Source organism: Varanus komodoensis, unplaced genomic scaffold, assembly GCF_004798865.1.
Source record: "Varanus komodoensis strain SLA01 unplaced genomic scaffold, ASM479886v1 scaffold32, whole genome shotgun sequence".
NCBI lineage: Eukaryota > Metazoa > Chordata > Lepidosauria > Squamata > Varanidae > Varanus > Varanus komodoensis.
In genome coordinates, this window is record NW_025335798.1 from 15410659 (window position 1) to 15431233 (window position 20575).

The 20575-nt window shown below is 40.9% G+C and overlaps 1 protein-coding gene and 1 long non-coding RNA gene across 2 annotated transcripts in view; both read right to left on the reverse strand.

Moving 5' to 3' along the window:
• ACTR3 (actin related protein 3) overlaps positions 1–7422 on the reverse strand; it is a 40168-nt gene extending 32746 nt beyond the window's left edge. The window contains exon 1 of the mRNA XM_044438130.1: positions 7214–7422. Coding sequence (XP_044294065.1) covers positions 7214–7257 — 44 coding nt within the window. The 5' untranslated portion in view covers positions 7258–7422. The remainder of the gene's footprint in view (positions 1–7213) is intronic.
• A 586-nt stretch (positions 7423–8008) lies between these two features.
• The window catches only part of LOC123027360, a 32342-nt gene continuing 19775 nt past the window's right edge, over positions 8009–20575 (reverse strand). Inside the window, exon 2 of the long non-coding RNA XR_006415504.1 lies at positions 8009–8335. This is a non-coding gene — a long non-coding RNA (uncharacterized LOC123027360). The remainder of the gene's footprint in view (positions 8336–20575) is intronic.

The window sequence follows — 20575 nt, forward strand, 5'->3', positions numbered from 1 at the left end:
CACTGACCCTACTATATTATAAACTGGTGACATTCTCGGTTTTAAAATACACAGCACCTTCAGAAATTTTCCCTAATACAATATTGTACTGCGTTTTTAAGTTCTATTTAAAAAAGCAAGAATTGCTGAACCAAATAAACACACTGAAGTGCCAAGCAGATGATCAATTAAAATACACTTTTATTAGCTACAAGCAACAAGTCTAGTGTAATTTACTACATAGGCCAGGAACATGCTGCCCAATACTACTTTATGAAGTAACCAATAACACATTTAATGTCAAGTGAGGTAGGCAACCTAGTATGGTTCAGATGTGTGGACTTCAGCACCCATAAGTCCAACCCAGTATGACCATCTGAGATGGTGAAGTTGTTGTCCAAAGCATCTGAAAGGCACCAGGTTGCGCACTCCTAAACTAAGAGATCATTAACTTTCCCAATGAAGAATGCCTTGGTCAAAAAGCCTCAACTAATTCCTGCAATTCACACTGAGTGCTTAGAAAAAAAAATATTTTTCCTAGTTTCACACTGTAAGACATCTGTTTTGAACTATGCTTGTAAAGTACAGAATTAAAAGATGAAATATCAAAATAGTTATTGTGTGGTTTATAAAAAGACTCAAAATGGTCTCATGATCATAATCAACACCCCACTGATGCATCACCCTACTTCCTAACCAGCAAAATTTCCATACTCCCTTGCTACTTATTATTTGATGTTAGAGTTCCATCTCTTGGAAAAATATTCTGTCTCTATTAATCATAACTCTTTCATCAGAATTCTGTAGAGAATTATCAATAACTATCTGAATTGCTTTCTCCTTTCCCTTGAAGTTCACATGATTGCCTGCTTCATAATTATGCCAACCTCCAACACCTTCCTGCCACCATACCTGTATTAATGGGACTTCAAAATTCTTCAAGTGACATGATCATTATTCCTGCTATCAAGTTTACTTTTTATGTAAAGACTAATCAAATCTATCAGACAGAAATAGATATAGACCATCTTAGACTGGTTTTGCCCCCACTTCATGCACAACCTGCAAGAGAGAGGAAGTACAATCTGCAAAAGAGAGAAGTACAATTATTTCCTCTTTTTATGGATGTGAATGTCTCTGACATTCAGCTCAATTATTTTTCACAGGGGATGTGCTGAGTTCCAGCCGTTGATATTATGCAAGCTACGAAAAAATATTTGAATTATAAATTGTATAATGTGTGAAACCATTTGCAGTTAGTTCTTAATCAAAACCTCTTAAGTCCTATATTTGTTAAATATACCTAGCTACAGTCATAAGGAAACAATTACAGAAACAGTCCGATGGCCTCTAGATTTTGTTTGAGGGATCACAAGATAGTTGGAATTCCCAAGCTCTGAGGTTGGAGACAGAGGTCCAAGCCTGGAGCTGAGACTTGGCACTCCAATCCCCCTCTTGCACCCCTTCACAACTGGAGTGGAAAGAACCGCACTGGCTGATTTCTGAGATTGAGCAAGCAACCACAAAGGAAGGTTAAAGGGGATGCTTTAGGAAGGAGGGAGAGGAGACTGGGGAGGCCAAGATATGAGGGATTCTGAAGCTGCTTCAGTGTCCTTCCCATCCACTCTAAGACATCACTAGATGGTGATGATACAGAAACGAAGGAGTGGGAAAATGGTACAGGAGGAGGAGTGGGAAAGCAAAGATGACCACCACTGCTCTTCTTGCTCTGCACTGATTAAATGTGAGCCTCTGAGCTTGGAGGCTCATCTCAACAGGATTGCACCCTAAAGCAACAGCCAGGGGGCACGGTGTTGGACTAGGTATAAGGGAGATCTGGGTTCTAGGCCTTACTTAGCCATGAAGCTCACTGGGTGACTTTGGGCCAATCTTTCACTTATAGCCTAACATAGCTCATGGGGTTGCTGCTGAGGGAAATATCTGTAGAATGCCTTGGGTTCTTTCAAGAGGAAGAAAGGTGCGGTATTAATGTAATGTAATAACAACAATAATAAATCATTATTGAAAATGACAGTATTCACAAATTGAAAAGAAAACCTGTCCTATAGGATAAACAGCACATAAGACTATTTTTTAAATTTATGGGTATATCATTTGAACCCTTCAGAAAAAACAAGGATATACAAAAATTAATTCTGTACCATGGATAAAGAGTCATTGTAGTCAGCAGCCAATTTATTTTTAATGCATTTTAAAACTGGAGTCATCCAGCTAAAGTGATTGTGGGGAGTTTTGTTTCTATGATGAGAGTATGGGATTACTTTCTGGTTTTGACACCATTTTTTGAATAAAATCTAACATGCTCAAAAACCATGTACATTGAAATAATGTAGAATTTTTACATACACAAGTTTTTAAAGAGTGGGCAATTTTTCTATTAAAGTAAATGAAGTCTGCCAAAAACTTTATAGTAAGCTATAAATATTGCTCGGCAGGAAGGCTGTAAAATCTGAACACACTGCCTAAGTAGGGACAAAAAATAAGATGAAACTTTTATTTCTTTACACAATATTTGGGCTACTATTCTGCAACACAGTGCTGAAGACAGCTTCCAAGTTCCAATCTAACACATCACACAAGGGTCCAAGTGCTTTCATCAATCTATGCTACCATGAGTTCTCCCATTAACAAAAGCTTAGCACAGTCTAGTATAGTTATCCATTGATAACAAATGCACAGAAAGAGTTCATCACTGGTCACATTTACTACCGGGCAGAATAATAGCACAGGCAAAAATTTCAGCAGTTACTAAAATCAGCATTAAAATCTATTCAATAAATGATTCTCTTATGTATTCCTTTAAGCTTAAGAAACTTTTTTTTCAACTTGAAAAAACAAATGAAGTGACATTTTCTTAAGTGTTTACTTTTTAACTGATTAATATAACAATGAATTTCAAGGACAAGCAAAAATTGAAGTCCAACATTTGAATACTGTTTTTACATGGTACATGCAAAAAGATAGTACAAAAACAAAGTTTCTTGTGAAGTGGAAGTTAAGCAATGGGATTTCAAACATTAAAATTCATATTTAAACTTGCTTAGAACTAATGGAAAACTAATTCTATCCGGGAAACAACAAGCTTGCCTAAATTCAATGTTATGTGTCAAATTCTCTCCCCTGAAGTTCTCGTGAGCCCTCATCATCAACTTATAGAGACCCCCATGAGCAGATGGACACAGCTGGATTTTAGTCAATTCCTTCTCTTACCCTTGAGTCAGCTATTTCATATTTCATGTGGGGAATACATCTCTCTTTGTACAGGGAATAAATTACATTACCACTTGGCATACTTGCAAGGCTGGAAGATACAAGCTAAATCAATGCCTAATGTACTGATTTCTAAGAAGCTGTAAAACAGTTCAGGATTTTTAAAATATTAAGCGGTATATAAATATTCTAATATTTGTTCACATGGGCACTTGGCATAGGACTATTTTTCACCACATTTTATAAGGTATCTCTGTAAGTCAAAGAAAATGCTTTAGTGAAAAACCTACTTCAAAAATCGTTTACAAAGCCAAACCATGATTCTCAAACAATCAACTTAGTTAACACATGGACTATTTAATGGAGATTTGACATTAATTACATTTAACAATGTAATGCCCAGTGAATAGAAGGCACACATGAACTTAAAGAAATGTATATGGAAGTATTAAAAGCAAAATTAAATGGGCAAATTTAATGTAGCAAACATAAAAACTTCAGAATCTATGGCTTAATCTTGAGTAAGATAGCATGATATCCTGATGGCAGCGTTAACACACAGATGCAATTTACTGTACTCATGTTATTATATTTTTGTATATTATATTCACTGAATGCTAATTTTATCCAAAAAGAAGCAATTCAATAAACATACTTACCGATATATGTGAATAAGTTAGAATTACTCAAATTATCATCTCTACCTTAACTATGACTTGGCTTATCATCATAGCAGTATTTGAAATAAACCAGAATATGAAACCATGGTTTGTACTAAATTCCTGAGTGGAATCCAATGGGACACTTATATCCCTACTGATCTCCTGTCCCTCACGGAGTTGTGCAAGCAGCAGGTCCATCAATTCCATTGTGTGAGAACCACCATTTGTACAATAGAAATGCAGTGCTTCCCAGCTGAAGACCTGAAACAAGTGGATGCTTCCACTTCTTGACTGGGACAGTTCAGTAGAGCTCCTTTACACAAGCTGTACTGTATCACATATTCAGTTCTGGAAAACTCTGTATACACACTTAGTTTGCTAAGGCCAAATGAACATACAATGGGGCACTTTCAAAAGAAAGATGTGCATAGCCAAAAGGATCATGAATCAGATACTGCAGCTCCACAGCATATGTCTATGCATAACTGAAAATCTGTTGCTTCCTTTGCACTTTTAAAATTTTATTGCACTAATTAGCAGTGAAAGTGCACTCCATCTGAGGCTGTCATACTTTGGGCATATCATGACAATGCAAGACTCACTAGGGAAAGCCAAAGGCAGGGGGGAAAATGGAATACCAAAATAAGATGGAATGACACCATAAGGAAAGCCACAGCCTTGAATTTACAAAAGCTAGGCAGAATTGTCATGGACAAGGCATTCTGGATGGCTTTTCTTCATCAGGTTGCCATAACAACAAGTACACTTCTGTGTTAAGTGTACATTAATGCTACCATAGATTATCTTTAACAGCATTTATGCTTTAGTACAGAACCAAAGCTTCCAGGGTATCAATATGCTCTATTTTCTACAACAGATACAGATCATGATAATATTGCACATCACATTAAATGTAGCACTTTTCCCATCTGTAGCATATAATCAATTCCCATCTAGAGTCCAGGCAGATGCAGGTGCTATGCTCCAGATATAATACAAGCCTGATAAGCGGAATGTGTCATGCACACATTGGACTTCCACAAATGTATTTGTGTGCACAAGAACTGAGAGAGAACAATAAACTCTCCAGACAAATGAAATAGCATGTTAACAATGAGAAGCCACTACTGAATATTCCAAAGTAGCCACTACTGAAGCATGTTATTTCAGCTAAAATCTATTTGGAGCATCCATTCTTCAAATTTCAGACCTATTTCATTTTAAAGCTTGTCAAACTTATGTTCAGGCTTTTTAAGACCCATCACAACTTAGAAATGGTGTAAACCATGCCTACTCATTATAAGCTGTTGCGCTCTGCAGTCAAATGGGTAGTTATCTGAAATTCAGACTCCTACTGTCCTGTGGTTATCTCCATTGCTTTCATTTGTATACAAATTAACATTACAATTCACAGCGTGTTCAAAGGTACCATGTACAACTGCAAAACCTGAAAAGTTTCCTCAGTTCATCATACCATAACATGTTTCAGGTAAAAGTGTAAAAAACAAAAGAGTACTAAACATAATGCAAGTCTTTTACTCCAGATTTATATGTATGTGTCAGATATATTCTACTGCTACTAACAATACTGCATATTGTGCTTCATTTGTATGAACTGCCCTTTGTCAGTATTTCCTTAATCTAAACATGGGATTTCCCCCCCACTTCCCAAATTGAAAGGCAAGGTGACTATTTACAAGGAGAGTTACAGTAAATCTGACTAAATTTAAAACCAATTATAATAAGCACATAATTAATCATCTTTTTTAGTCAAAAATGACTTACTGATTAGGTATAAAAGTTGTGCGGTGAATCATATTTTGCTACTGTTCCAGTGTTAGATACCATAAACATATCCTGCATGGTAAAATATTTCAGCACTATTTTCCTAAGTCGTATGTATAAGCATGAGGCAAAGTGTAATAACAAAACAACTTTTATCACACTCACTGGCACGAAGGAAACGAAGTACCCACTTCAGGAAACCTTTGCTTCTTGCAGTTATACCTCTAATGCTTTGTTCACCCCCTGCAACCTCTGCGACTATTTCATAAAACTCCTCTCTATAAGCATGCCATACGCTTTGATGCATTATTGTTTTCTTCCTTATCAGGAACCGGCAAGTGCTAAATAAGAAAAGAAGCTTCCAAGAAAGATTTGGTTCAGGTTTGACACTGAAAACTGCCTTATAAGGTATAAAAGGCTGAAAAGGAGGAAGAGCTTTTGACAAAACTAAGGAAGTTCCTCTGCGCTTGCTCACTAAAGAGGGTGGACTTTTTTTTTTCACCCACACAGGGAGAAGTAATGCTGAATAAATGACACATATGGAAAAAGTATGGCATTGCAAATGAAGCCCCCACACTAAAATGCCAAACTTCATGGTTAAAATATATAATTTAAAACAAGTTTAATTATATATTAGCTAGCTTAGATTTTTTTTTTTAAATAAAGGATTACGGTCTCCACTGATAGATTCTGTGCCGAAGCTCTATGAAAGCTCTATGATTTCCATTTCAAAAAAGGAAGAACCACCGCGTCTTGAAAGGGCGAACTAGGGGAAATTTGGGGCCAATGGAATGAATGGCGGGTGAGGGAGGAAGCTGAGTTATTTCCAAAGCTAAGTGTGGCTGTGTGTGGGGTGCTGATTTTAGCCCCAGCGCCCATTTTCAAAGGCTGCCCCGTTCCCCGAGTGCAAAATGTTCCGCCGTCCTGCCGAGCACACAATGAATTAAAACTATAGCAACTGCAATTCCACTGACTTTTACGACGGGAAGACAATACAACCTCCCTTCCCGAGAGGCCGAAGCCTCGGGGGAATGAGTAAGGGCCGATCCCACATATTTCAAACGGGAAGGTAAGGGAAACTGGGTTGCTTAGGGTGTAACTCCTTCCTCCCAGAAAGCTACATTTCTGAAGGTGGAAACCTAAAGACAGAGAAAGCGCGATTGGATAAACTGCTCCCGTCAAAATGCCAGCCAGACAGCAACGGGGGAGGTCAACCCCCTCTCTCACCCCACCTCACTCCACTTCCTACACACACAGTTCCTACAAGTTGAAAGGGGACGCAGCACTCAACAATGGGTGGGAGGGAGAGGAGCGAGGTGCGGGTGGGAACGGGATGAAAGGAAGCGCTCGGTCGGTGCCTGCAGAGCCGATGGATCACAAGCCCCTCTCCAGCGCGAGCAGACCAGGCAATGGCCTCCCCCTGTACAGCGTTCAAGGCAAAGGCAACTGCAGCCTTCCCCGCCCTCTCCCTCCGGCGCCTGGGAGCAAACTGTCAGCAGCAACAGCCAAGCAGCGCCGCCGCCGGCTCCCTCGCCCATTCATCCCTCCGCGCTCACCCTGTGCCACAGTCCACCACGCAGGCCGGGAGCCGCCCTGCCATCCTCCTCGGGTCAAGACGGCGCTGGGGAGAAGGTGCGGAGGACCCCGCGGGACTCGCTTCCCTCCTTCCACTCTGGGGGAGTGCAGCCGCCCACTTCCGCAAAGGAGCCAGTCACTCCCTGCCCCAGCCTCCGCCTGCCGTGCCGTGCCGTGCCTTGCCTGCTCCCCTCCCCCCCACGCTCGCTCACACACGCACAGCCCCAGTCAGCGAGCGAGCGAGCCCAAGATGGCCGCCTCTTCCGTCCCTCCCTCGCCGCCGGAGCGCGGACGAGGGAGGGTCAACGAGGAGGAGGAGGAGAAAGGGGAAGAGAGGGAGGGCGCGTCAAACCGAAGCATTCGGCGACGTCTGCGGTTCGGGGAGCGAGCGGGTGTGAGGAAGTGAAGCGGGAGGGCGGTCCGCCAGCACGCTTCTTTCTTTGGTTTGTTACTGAGCTCTTTCTCACACATCAAGTTATCGCTGGCGTATTGACAGAGCATAGCGTGCTTTCTTCCTCCCTCCTCCCACATCCTGTGATGGATTCGATGGCTTAGGTGGGCGATTTTAAGGCGTGTGCTTCAGAACGCCTCTCTTGATTTCAAAATGCATATTGGTGTGATACTTCTGTAAGGCCAACCAAAAGATCACGAAAGGAGTGCAAGCTTTCGAGATCTCTCGAGCTCCCCGTCTGGCAAGATGTCACAAAAGGCAGGTTCCAGGAGAGGAGGAGAGGAAGAACAACCGTTCTGACTTGATGGCTAAGTCACGCCGTCTGTATATTCAGGCCACTGTTTGTTTTATTCTGTTTGCTCTATGACTTCGATACACCCGTGGCTCCGGGGAATCCGCGTAACGCACACGTTGTGGCCTTGACTTGAGAGGCCCGGCGGTTGCAAAAGAAAACTCGAGCAGAACTTGGGTGCATGTCGGGCAGAACTGCTTGACGGCAGAATTCAGCGTTTTCAGAGCACGGAATGCGGAGACAGGAAACGCTTCACCTGCTGCTGGAGTTTTGGCTACTAGCCAGGCACAGGAACTCTGTCAAGAAATAAGTTGGCAATCTTAACGACTCTCGGGACCATTTACCATGGAGGAGTCATGGCTGCCAAAAAAAAAAAAAAAATCAGGCAGTGGCACATGCTACCAACAAAAAGACCCTGATTTTTCATGCAATTACATGTGAAAGGCACACAGAAAGAACCGAACTCTCCTCATATTACATGTAAGAGCACTTTTTTAGCCCACAAAATAAGTCCTTTGAAGAGGTCACTACTATTTTTTAATGTGTTAGCTTTCAAAGGCTCATAGTACATCTTTATAATACTTTCTTGAATGACTATGCTCGGTTTGTACATTAGGGAAGTGTCTTTTAAGAACACCTCCATTTCAAAGATTACACAGTTCTACTGTGGCTGTTACTTGGCCCGTAACTGCCTAACTCCTTTATGTGTCCTTGCTATTCCTTGTGACTACAATCCTGTGATCATATTTAGCTCAAGTGAGGGTCATTTTCCATATTTATCTGGAAAGAGATCCATGTTTAAGAAATAACTACAAACTGGTGCTAGGAGAAGAGCGTTGACCCTTGCACATGTTGCCTAAGATAGCTGATTGGGGGTGTTTGATGGAAAGGCCTCAACATACCAGTTACTAAGATGCCCAGGCAGGAGAGTGTAATGCATTCCTATCCTACTTCTGGGCTGCGTGTTGAGGCATTTGGTTGGCTGCTGTGGGAGCTGCAGACTGGACTGCATGGCCCTTTTGTCTAATCCAGCATGACTCAAGGTATGTTCCTACAGTTAGCCCTTAGCACTGCTTTCCCACATGAATGCATACACACACCTTCATGAGCTCTGTGGCTTCAAATCCTATCTGTATGGCAATATAGGTTTCTTATTCCTACCCCAACATCTTACATTGCATTTACAAATTGCATTTCTTCAATGTATATGCATTCACACTATAAGGATTAAAACAGGTTTTGCATATGAAGCAACTGAAATTTAGTATAACATTGAATGCAAATCCATTGACATTTAGCAATTTCATTGTTTATGTAAAAGTTGCCAAGAGAAATAACAAAGGACATGTTCAAATTGCTTCCTACATTTTCATGGCTCTTCACAATATATATGTATAAGTGTATATATATAATCTCTGTCCTCTAAATGATTGCAAATGGTTGGCCAGCAGAAAAAACTGATTGGATGATTTCCATAAACTGCATTAGCGTAAGTGCTTTTGAGGGCCAGAGTGCAGAGAGATGTACATCTAACATTATAAAGGTCTACTGCTGCCCCTGTTAGTAAATAATCTATTTAAAATTATATTTTTCTTACTTCATCTGAAGTCATGGCCCTTATATTAGAAATGCACATTTTTAAAAATAAAATGTTTGGGATGAAATGCCCATAACCTCAGAATTCAGAGGGTTGTGGGTATCATCTGTGGTATTCTCCACAGAGTGGAGAAGTGGTAGAGGCCCTGCATTTCATTAAATAGTGTTTTGTTTTGGCCTGGTTAGCCAAAGTATCTTGGAGGGTGAGGGAAAGAGGCTGGAGAGGCAGCAGGATATTTCCTTCCCTGTGCACTGAATCACCCGCTATCCCCTCTCTCTGACTTTGCTTTCCCAGAGAACAGCTGGCTTGGCTCTTATACACCAGCAGGGTGAGGAGGGAGAATGGAGCTCTGATTCCCAGCTCTGAGGTGAGAGTGCTGCCTCTGACCTCAGAACTGAGAATCTGCAAGATACGAAGGCCGCTCACCCAATGCCTAGAAGCCAAAGGCTTGATCCCTTTACCAGCTCACTACAGCTCCACAATCCCCGCAAACAGCTTCTCAAATGGGCATTTTTTAATCGGATCCAAATAGCAAGCATGCCTGTCTGTGCTCAGAATTTCACCAATATCTCTTTGCATCTGCAACCCTACGATCCCCATTGCATGCCATTCCTATGACAGCCAAGAGCATATTAGGGTGGGGGCTAGAAAGCATGCTGCAGTGTACAGGAGGAAATAGGAATGCCCCATCACCCAGGCAGGATCATATTCATGGCTCCTTCAATCCACAGTGCTATTTCAAGCATCAGAATCTGGATATTACAAACAAACATCTAAATCAGATGTTCTAGTCCATTCAGTTCCCTTAAAAATGTGGAACATCTGGCTTTCTGTCCCTTGTGCAACTGCAACATTTAAAATACTTCATTTGTTCTTTGTGTGGATTGGTGTGATTTCCCCCACCCCCGCACAGGTCTTAAATAATCCTTTGGATTTTTTATTTACACCAGTGCCGCTCCATTTATCTTTATTTGCATTCCTGTCTCAGTTGTTTCAGTTGCAGACAATATCCTGTCCTGAAAAAACGTGTATCTTATAATTATTTATGAATGTTGCAATGTATAAAATGTTGCAAGTTACCTAATTAGTGCTGATAATAAATGAGGGAGAGTTCGAAGTAAATAATGTTCCAAAATACTCAGATAACAGGGCTCACTCTGACAAATACTCAGTGCCAATACAAATGTGTTGCATGTCAGTTTCTGAACATTGGCTGGTGGGATCATTAGCCCTGGTGAAGAATTGTTGCCCCTTCCCACACTGTGCACACAGAGGGGCTTCCATGTGCTTAACAATAACTGAGTCACTACTCCCTCCATCACCTGCCTCCCAGCCTCACTTCCAAAGACTGTGCATGGACATTCGAAGAGGGACAGTGTGTACATGCAGAGCTCTCTGCTCATAGTCTTCCATTCTTCCAACATCTGTGCTGAATGCAGATCAGGAGAACAAGCATAAGAGGGCTGAGATACTGGAAGATATATCTGCACCCTGACCCTGATTCCCTTTAGTCATCGGGAGTGCCCTGCACATATTTATCCATTAGCAAAATTTATACATCTTTATCCAAAGAGAGCTGTCACTAAGGAGTAATATGGAAATGTGATAAAAGAAAGACTGCTTTTCATTTGAAATAAATTCCAGTGGTGTTTACAAAAGAAAACCAACAAACAAAAACTACAGTGGTACCTCGGCTCATGAACAGCTCAGTTCACGACCAAATTGGGTCGCGAACAGAAATTTCAGGAAAAAATTGCCTCAGTTGGCGAACTCCACATTGGGTAATGACCACGATCGCCCCTATGCCCCCCCCCACAGCACAATCGCTATTGCACAATTATTGTAAGGACTCTCCCTCCAAACAATAACCTCCCCCACCACCTAGGTTAGTGTTCTCTACTGTACTGTACTTTGTTACTTTGTTGTTCTTTGTTACTTTGTTTCAAATTTTTGTGATTAAAAATAATTTTTAACAGATTAACCTTATTACAGAATAGATTAACCTTATTTACATTGAACCTTATGGGGAAATTTGACTTGGGTCACAACCAATTTGGGTCACGACCAGAGTCCTGGAACGGATTAATTTCGTGAGCCAAGGTACCACTGTATATACAAATACACATACAGAAAAAAAGTTATCATGAGGCAGGAACAAAGCTTATGGCTGGAAGAAAGCCAAAGGAAACAGGTACATGTTCAGTACATGCCTAACATAAGCCAGGAATGAGGGCAGATGCATCTCAGAAGGAAGATCATTCCACAGAGCAGGCATCTTTGTGGAGACTGATCTCTGGGATGTCCAAATTTGTAGGCCCTCGCGCACACCCCAGGGCCTCCCCTGAGGATCATAGTGGCCAGGGAGATTGGTATAAGGGGGAGATATTCCTTGAAGTATTCTGGTCCTGAGTTGTATGGAGTTTTGTATATTAATGGCAACCCCTTAAACCTAGCTCTGCAACAGATTAGCAGCACATAAAGCATGATGTCAGCGCCTACGTCGTCTACATGTGGTCTTCATCTCACCTCCTGGACTAAGGATCTGACTGGTTGTTCTAATTGGAACAGGAATCCTTCCTTCCTTCTCTGGCTCTGGCTTTTTGCCTGGCAAAATTTTGTTTTCAGGATGACTGCCACACTCTCCTGTTTTCTGCTGCAGGCTATATTCAATTTGCTAGGAGATTCAGCCCTCTGTTTGCAAGAAGTCTGGAAAACTTGTCTGCAGGCATCAGCTACTGTACTCCTCCCTCTAGGCCAGGGAGCTCTTTTTGGCAGCATGCTTCTCCAGTGTGATGCCAGGAGAACATCATTGTGGAATTTATGCCATTGCTACATGTTTAGCACCTTTACATTAATAATGTGAGGTCATCTTTGATGCACAATGTTAGGGAGCTCCAGATAAACATGGTTTGTTAACCTACTCACATTATTAATTTCTGTACTTGCTAGATTTAATCCACAATTTTCAAACCATCCATAATGTACCTAATGAACAGAGTTTAGTTTTCCTCAGTGGATGGAACAGCTATTATAAATAGAAAGTTATTGACAATTCCCAATTTACAGGAAATGATCACTGATCCTTTCATGTTTGCAGCACTGCTAAAATAATCTTTATGACCTACACCTTCAGTGAATTCTCAGCAAAAGATCAGAGGGTCATTAAAAGATGCAAGCAGCTTTTGCAGCATATCTGTCAGCAACACCGCTGAAGGAAGTGGGGAAAGCCCACATCACTTCTCTATCTTCATTTTCCAAGGCAGCTAGTATATGGCTTTGAGAGTAGCAAGTCCAAAGTGCACAAGGGGTTACAGAGCTACTTGCATGATTCTTTGGATCCTGCCTAACATGTGTAACCATTTATAGAAGCTGTGTGTGCACACACCTCACAGAGCATTGATAATCTGTAAGGTGAACTAATGCTAAGCCCAATGAAAGGCAAGACAGAAGCCACACATTTATGACAAAAACCGAAAGTGTGCCGTAAAGTAGATGCAACACTTTGGTTGTGCAATAACCTGCATGCATTGCAAATGGCCAGCTTGTATGCTTCCAAAGCAACAGTTGCAGCTCTCTATTAAAGCAATGTGACGGAAAGCGGGTGTTGTCCTTCGCCCAGTCCTTGCTTTTCTTGTAGCACTGATACCTCACTCACACTTTCCATGGCCAGTTCTATTTGCCCAGGGAACAAGAGCAAATATACTCACTTGTACTATATAAGAAAACTGCATAATAAGGAACCAAATCTAAAAGCATTTACAAGACGAAAAGCCCCACTGAACTCAGAGGGTCTTATTTCTAGATAAACACATTGAATTGCCCTGTTAGACACAGTGTTGACAATGCTGATCTTTCCCAGGATGTGAGGGAATGCAAAGGACTTACAAAGGATATTTTAGCTTTGTGAACAAAGGCATTTTGAAAGAGAGAATCACACTTTGGCAAGGAGAGGGTTAACTGTTCCCTCCCCAGCAGCTCCCCCCAGCCATTAGAAAGAGCCAGTGTGGCACAGTGGTTACAGAGTTAAACTGGGAGGCAGGAAATCTAGCTTCTAGTCCCAAGTCACTGAATGAATTTGGGCCAGTCACTGACTCTAAGTCTAACCTACTTTAGAGGGTTTTCATGAGGATGAAATGGAGAGCAGAAAGATTATGTAAGCTACCTTGACTTCCTTGAAAAGGAGAAAGGTGGGATAGCAATACCATAAATAAATAAGAAATTAAAATAATTTATTTGTTTATTCTATTTGTATCCCCACCTTTCCACCAAGAAAATGATACTGTTTAAGAAAAGGAAATTCATTCTGTTTTAGGTTCCTCCAAGTAGGTTTAAACTGAGGAATCATATCAGCATCTGCAGGATGAAGAGAGCTGAAACTGAGAGGGTGTCCCTGAAAAAAAGAAACATCCCCACTCACAAAGAAGGGCCACTTGCTTACATAACATTCTATGGTTTATAGAGGGAAATAGAAACCTTTCCAATTACTGTGTATGTAAATTAGAACAAACACAGATGCACCAATTAACAAATACTTATCGGCTTGCTTTGGTGTTGATTTACAATAGGCAGAGGCTCCATCTTGCATCAGAGCTAAATGTGTGATATAACAGAAACAGGCGACACCAGGAGTTATCACAGGGAGGTGTGATTCGCAACATCTTGAGTCTTCTTAAGAATGTGCACTAACTTAAGAATGTGCACAACACATACATTGGTCTACTTTCCCACCCAGCCTAGTTGACCGGGAAAATATTGAAAGTCTGAACATATCCCACTTCTACAACTCAAAGTGGCTAAAAATGATGGGAACTTTATAAACATATAGATAAAATTTGATTAAAATAATAATATCTTTAAAACACAGATTAAACGTGAAAAATTGCAGAAGGAAACAACACAAAGCCCAAGAGATCAGCTTACTTGGTGAAGGCATCCTTGAACAGAAATGTCCTTGCCTGTTGGCTGATGGACAGCAGTGGAAACTTTCAGAATGTCTTAATGCAGGAGAGCTGAGAAATGGTCTTATCTCTGATCAGTGGCTGAAAATAAGGTAGGGCAGCTGGTAGGCCTGATGGGGACCAGCTTACATAGCCTCTGGACCAGAGGTTCCTCAGCCCTGTGCTGAAGACTTCAGCCAGAGAGCAAAAGGCCTAACAGTAAAAAGGTTAAAGACTACACCCATGGAAGACCATATTATTTCTTCTTAGATGCATGGTGGGGGTCAAAAATAAGCACCAAAATTAAAACAGTATCCATTCTTCCAATGCTATAAAGTATCAAAATTAAGTATTTGTTGAAGAATTTTAGGTTATTTTTATTATGCATTTAGGATGAAAACACTAAGTAATGCATGGTATACAATACATATTCTTGATCTATGCCATAGATCAGAAAAATAGATTTTCAGCTTCCTCCAACTTGAGCCACCTATCTCAGTATTTGAAGACAGACAATACCTGTTTATGCTAAGAGGAACATATTTCCTAGATTTGTTTGTTTATCTACACTGTTTATTCCTTGCCTTTCACATAACATCATCATCATCATCATCATTATTATTATTATTATTACATTTCTATGCCGCCCCTTGCCGAAACCTCGGGGCGGCTTACAACACGATAAAATACATTGAAATACAATAGCACATAATAAATTACCATTAAATACAAAAATACAAAAAATACATTGATTTACAAATATAAGATTAAAATTATCAGTATAAATTAAGTAAATAAAAATATAGGAGGAGAAAGAGAAGGAAGAAGAAGTTGCCCTGGCCAGATCATATGTTTTAACAATTAAAATGATGTTTAAATAAAAAGGTCTTTACCTGGCGCCGAAAAACCAGTAATGACGGTGCCAGGCGGACCTCTTTGGGGAGTGAATTCCATAGGTTGGGTGCCACCACAGAGAAAGCCCTCCTCCGAGTACTTACTCTCCTAATTTCTTTCATGGAGGGTTCCCGGAGAAGGGACTCTCCTGCAGATCTCAAAGGGCGGTCGGGCATATACGGACGTTAGCGCTCGTTCAGGTAGCCAGGACCCAAGCCATTTAGGGCTTTATAGGTCATAATCAACACCTTGAATTGGGCCCGGGCTTCAATGGGAAGCCAGTGAAGCTGACGGAGGACTGGAGTCATGTGAGCATAACGCCCCGTCCCCGTCAGCAACCTGGCAGCTCTATTTTGCACCAATTGAAGTGTTCGGACATCCAATGCAGCTTACAATAAATTGTTATGTTTTAATAAAATATGGGTGGAAACCAACCAAATCAAAAGAGTAGATGAAAATGATAGTGGAACTGATAAGCAAATTTTAAAAACCTTATTCAAAACAATAGATAATCCAATTAACAGAGAAATCCTATCCTAATATTGCACCAGATATCAAATTGTTGTTATATGCTGTCAGGCCGTCTCCAACTTATGTCAGCCCTATGAATGAAACCCCTCCAATTGTCCTGACCTTGGTAGCTTGCCCAAGTTAACTCGTCTTCTTCTTCTGCCTTCTCATTTTCCCTAGTATGATGGTCTTCTCCAGAGTATCTTGCCTTCTTATGATGTGCCCAAAGAATGACAGCCTTAGCTTTGTCATTTTTGCTTCCAAGGAATCATAGAAAAGTAAAGTTGGAAGGGGCCAGAGGGTCATCAGGTCTAACCCCTTGCTCAATACGGGATTCCAAGTTAAATTATCCCTTTCAGCTGACTGTCCGTTCTGACTTGATTTGATTTAAGGCTCACTTGTTCATCTTTCTCCCAGTCTAGGATATTTGCAAAGCACTTTTTCAGCATTATGTTTTGACTGCATCCATTTTGTTCCTGTTAGCTTTCTTCACTGTCCTGCTTTCACACCCATGCATAGTGATTGAAAATAGTGAGAATGATCTTGGCCTTGGTCTCTAGTGAAATATCCTTACACTTGGTGATATTTTCTAGTTCCTTCATTGCTGCCCTTCCAAATCTCAGTTTTCTTCTACTTTCCTGGCTGCAGTCTTCATCTGAATTGATGATTATGTCAGTGCATGCAAAATCTTTCACAGTTTCAATTTCTTCACCGTTGACCTTAAAATGGCGTAATTCTTTTGTTGTCATGATTTATGATTTCTTAATGTTCAGCTGTGGTTGTATTTTTGCACTTTCTTAGTTCACTTTTATCAGAAGTTGTTCAATTCATAGCTGCTTTTTGCAGATAGGGTATCATTTGCACGTGTTAAATTATTGATGTGTCTTACATGAATATCATTCCTTTGATCTTAATCCAGGTCTCCTTATAATACATTCTGTGTATGGATTGAACAGACAGGGAGACAAAATATATCCTTGTCCAACACCTTTGCCTATAAGAAATCACTTTGCTTCAGAATCCAGCTTGAACATCAGGCATTTCTTGCTCCATGTAGGCTAAAATTCCACACCTCAAGCATCACTTTGCCTGTGTGGGAAATTAGTGCAATGGTCCTATAGTTGCTACACTCCTTAGCATCTGTTGTCTCAAGGGTTAGAATGTATATTGAACACATGGGTGTGGACCATTGTTTTGTTTTCTATATTTCCTGGCATATTCTTGTTAGGATATGGACCAATTCAGTCTCTGCAGCTTGGTACCCTGCCTGCTCCAGTGGCATTATTCCCTCCAAGTACTTTCAGAGCAGCTTTCACTTCACTTTGTAATATTTCAGATTCTTCCTCCTTTGACAAATCTGTCATTTCTTCTGTAGTTTTTTTCCATGTCTGGTGCCTACTTTCTCACTTTTTTATACTAGTCAGGTAGATTGTTCCCGTTGCTCTTTCAACATTCCTAATCTAGATTTGAATTCCCCTGTTTTCTTGGATCTTCTGGAAGAGGAATCTTGTTATTCCTGCTTTGTTGTACTCTTTTATTTCTTTGCATTTGTCCTTCTAATAGTTCTTTTTGTCTCTACGTGATAGCCCCTAAAAAATTGCATTCAAGATTCTGTCACCTTTTGTTTCTCTCTGTCCTTTACAGTGAGTGTTTTGTCTATCAGCCATCTAACCCTTCTTTCCTTTTGCTACAGTAATTGTCTGTTGGCATTCTTCCCTAACAATGTCTCTGATTTCAGTCCACAGTTCTTCTGGTTAATGGTCAGTTGAGTTTAGTAGTGCAAATCTGTTCTTTATGTGGACTTTCAGTTCCTCAAGAATGCCATCTACGTTGTATTTTGGTACTATGGGACTCATACTGGTCTTTTTCAGCTTTACTATGATTTTTGATGTTAAAGTTACAATCTGCTCTTGGTCTTGTTTTGGCAGTAAGAATACAAGTTTTCCATGTTCTACTTCCAAGTACACAGTCTATTTGGTTTCTGTCTTGGTGATATCCATGGTGATATCTGACTGGTTGCCTGAAGTATGTATTTGCAATAAACAGATTATTGGCTTTCACAGAATCCTATGAGTTGTTCTCCTGCTTTGTTTCTGACTCTAGGCCAAATTCCCCCATAAGATGTGATTCTGCTTTGTTTCCCATTTTTGCATTCCAGTCACCTCTGATGATCAACATGCCTTGTTTGTGGGTTATCATTTTTCTCTTCTTCAGCATCTGTTGTTGTAGCATAAACTTGATTGTTACATTGATAGATGTTCTGAGAATTCTAACTGATATCATTTGTTCAGACTTTGCATAATACCCTCTTACAGCCTGTGCTACATCTTGCCCCTGTATGCGAGCCAATTCATTTTTTCTGATTTTGTCATTTCCAGAGTAAAACACTTCGTATTTGTCTGGTTGAAAATGCCCCATTCCAGTCCACTTTAGTTTGCTTACACCAAGCACTGAGATGTTTAGCTATTCCATTTCTTGCTTCGTGGTTTCCAGTTTGCCTTGACTCATACTTCTCCAGTTTTGTGTTCCAGTTGCATGTGTTGTGCAGCATCAGACTTTTTGATTTTTTTTTATTTATATCCTACCTTTTTCCTACAACGGGCTCAAGGCAGCTTACATCATTCTCCTCCTCCATCTTATCCCCACAACAACAACCCTGTGAGGTAGGTTGGGCTGAGAGTCTGTGACTGGCCCAAAGTCACCCAGTTGGCTCCATGGCTGAGTGGGGACTAGAACCCAGGTGGTCTGAGTCCCAGTCCCATGCTCTTAACCACTACACCACACTGGCTCTTTTCTTTTGCCTCTGTGAATGTCAGCCACTAGACTTTCGTTCAGCTTTGTTCTAGTTGTGTCATTAGGAACAGCATCATCCGTACTTGTCCTTTACTGTTCCCCAGTAGTTGATTGAGTCCCTTCTGATGTGGGAGTCTCATCTTCAATCTCTTGAATTGTTCTGGGTTCATCATAGGGTCTCCAAGGTAAGAACATTCCAAAGCAGTTGACCATTGCCCAGCAATGACCAGAGTTAGCTGGAGTGTCACTACTGTTGTCTGTGGCAGAGCCTCCACTAGAGTGGCTTTCAGATCCCAAGGCTGCCCAGTAGCTGCCCTTCCGGAGTTTCTCCTCTCCCATCGCCATCAGAGATAACCATTTTCTTCTGCTACCGTGACTGTTACTCCTGGAAAGGGTATGTGTGCACAGGATTGCAGCCCTATAGACTCATCTTGGAATATTCATGCTCAAAGTAGTAAATGCTTTTTATTTCGTAAAATAAAAACAAGTGCTTTAAATGTGCACAGCTGAGGAAAGCTTATAAAATGTAGCAAATCATTAATGGAAAGATAAATATAAGCTTCCTCCAACTGTTCCAGGCGAGTATGAAAAACACCAACGTGAAGAAACGTTATGATTCATTAAACTGCAAGGACAGTCTCTCGTTAGTAATTCAGAGTCCTACAATAGAAGGATCCGACTTTTATGCTGCCACCCTGTGATTGCTCAGAGCAAATGCACCTTGGCTACTGGATAAAGTGGCCTCCTGGCTTGGGTCCTTCACAGCAGCAAGGAAGCATGAGGTTCTTTCCCTTGCCTCCTATTAACACAGAACCCAGAAGGCACTGCTGATCTACACTGGGAGCAATATTCCTTTAGAAACATATGTTTATGGTTTAGTTGTGGGCAGAAAATCAGCATTTTTCTTTGCGGTAATTTCCTGGGAAATTCCTGCTTGAAAATTTGGCAGTGAAAAGTACCAATTTAAACAAGGACAGCAATTGGGGGGAGGGGAGGGGGGAGAGATATTTTATTAAGAGAATGTTAGGTTTTAAAAGGTCCAACTGCCTACCCTTGGGCACATTCAGATTAAATTGCAAAGTAGCAGCATACTTAAAGAACATCTGTTTGTTTTCCTTTTCAAATCTGGTATAATAATGATGGCACTGGTCACAGCACAAGGTGGAAACTCTACCTTTCCTTTTCTAAGCCAAGGAATGTGTGTCTTAGATAGACACTGCCTACTTTAATCTTTCTTCCAATATTCAGAACAAGCTGGCCAGAGAGATTAATGATCATCAAAAGCAAACACATGTGGTCTACAGCTTGGGCGTAATACACACAGGAGTGGTAAGCCTATGTATAGGTTATGTTCCTTCAGGCTATGCATGGGAGCTTTACAAGGACGAGTACTCTTAAATCTCCAGCACAGAGAAAATCAGGTATTGGGGAGAAGGGCTCTAGCTGCCTGGCAGGCTTCTTGGCTTGGGAGCCACTGTCTGAAAGTTCTTCCCCCCTGGAATGAGTCTGCACAAAGTTCTTCTTCTTACCTGATGCATCTTGCATGTCCCTCCTGCTAAAGAGGTATGGCTAGTGGGCACTGGTATGTGTTTGCATGGTTAAGTATTCTAATCCTTTTTCCCTGTCTGAGTGGAGAGGCAATCCAAAAATACTCTTAAATAATTATCACAGGAACAGATTTTATGCATATTTTTTCACTATGAAACAGTGTTCAGTCCTGTGAATATGCACCTGCATTCTGAGATTGTCCCACCTTGAAATACTGAGAACTAAACCCCAGAGAAAAGAACCTATCCTACTCTTTTCTTCCTTAAAAATAGCATGATTATGTTATGATGTTTAAAAATGCTGTGCTAGGGATTAAAAAGA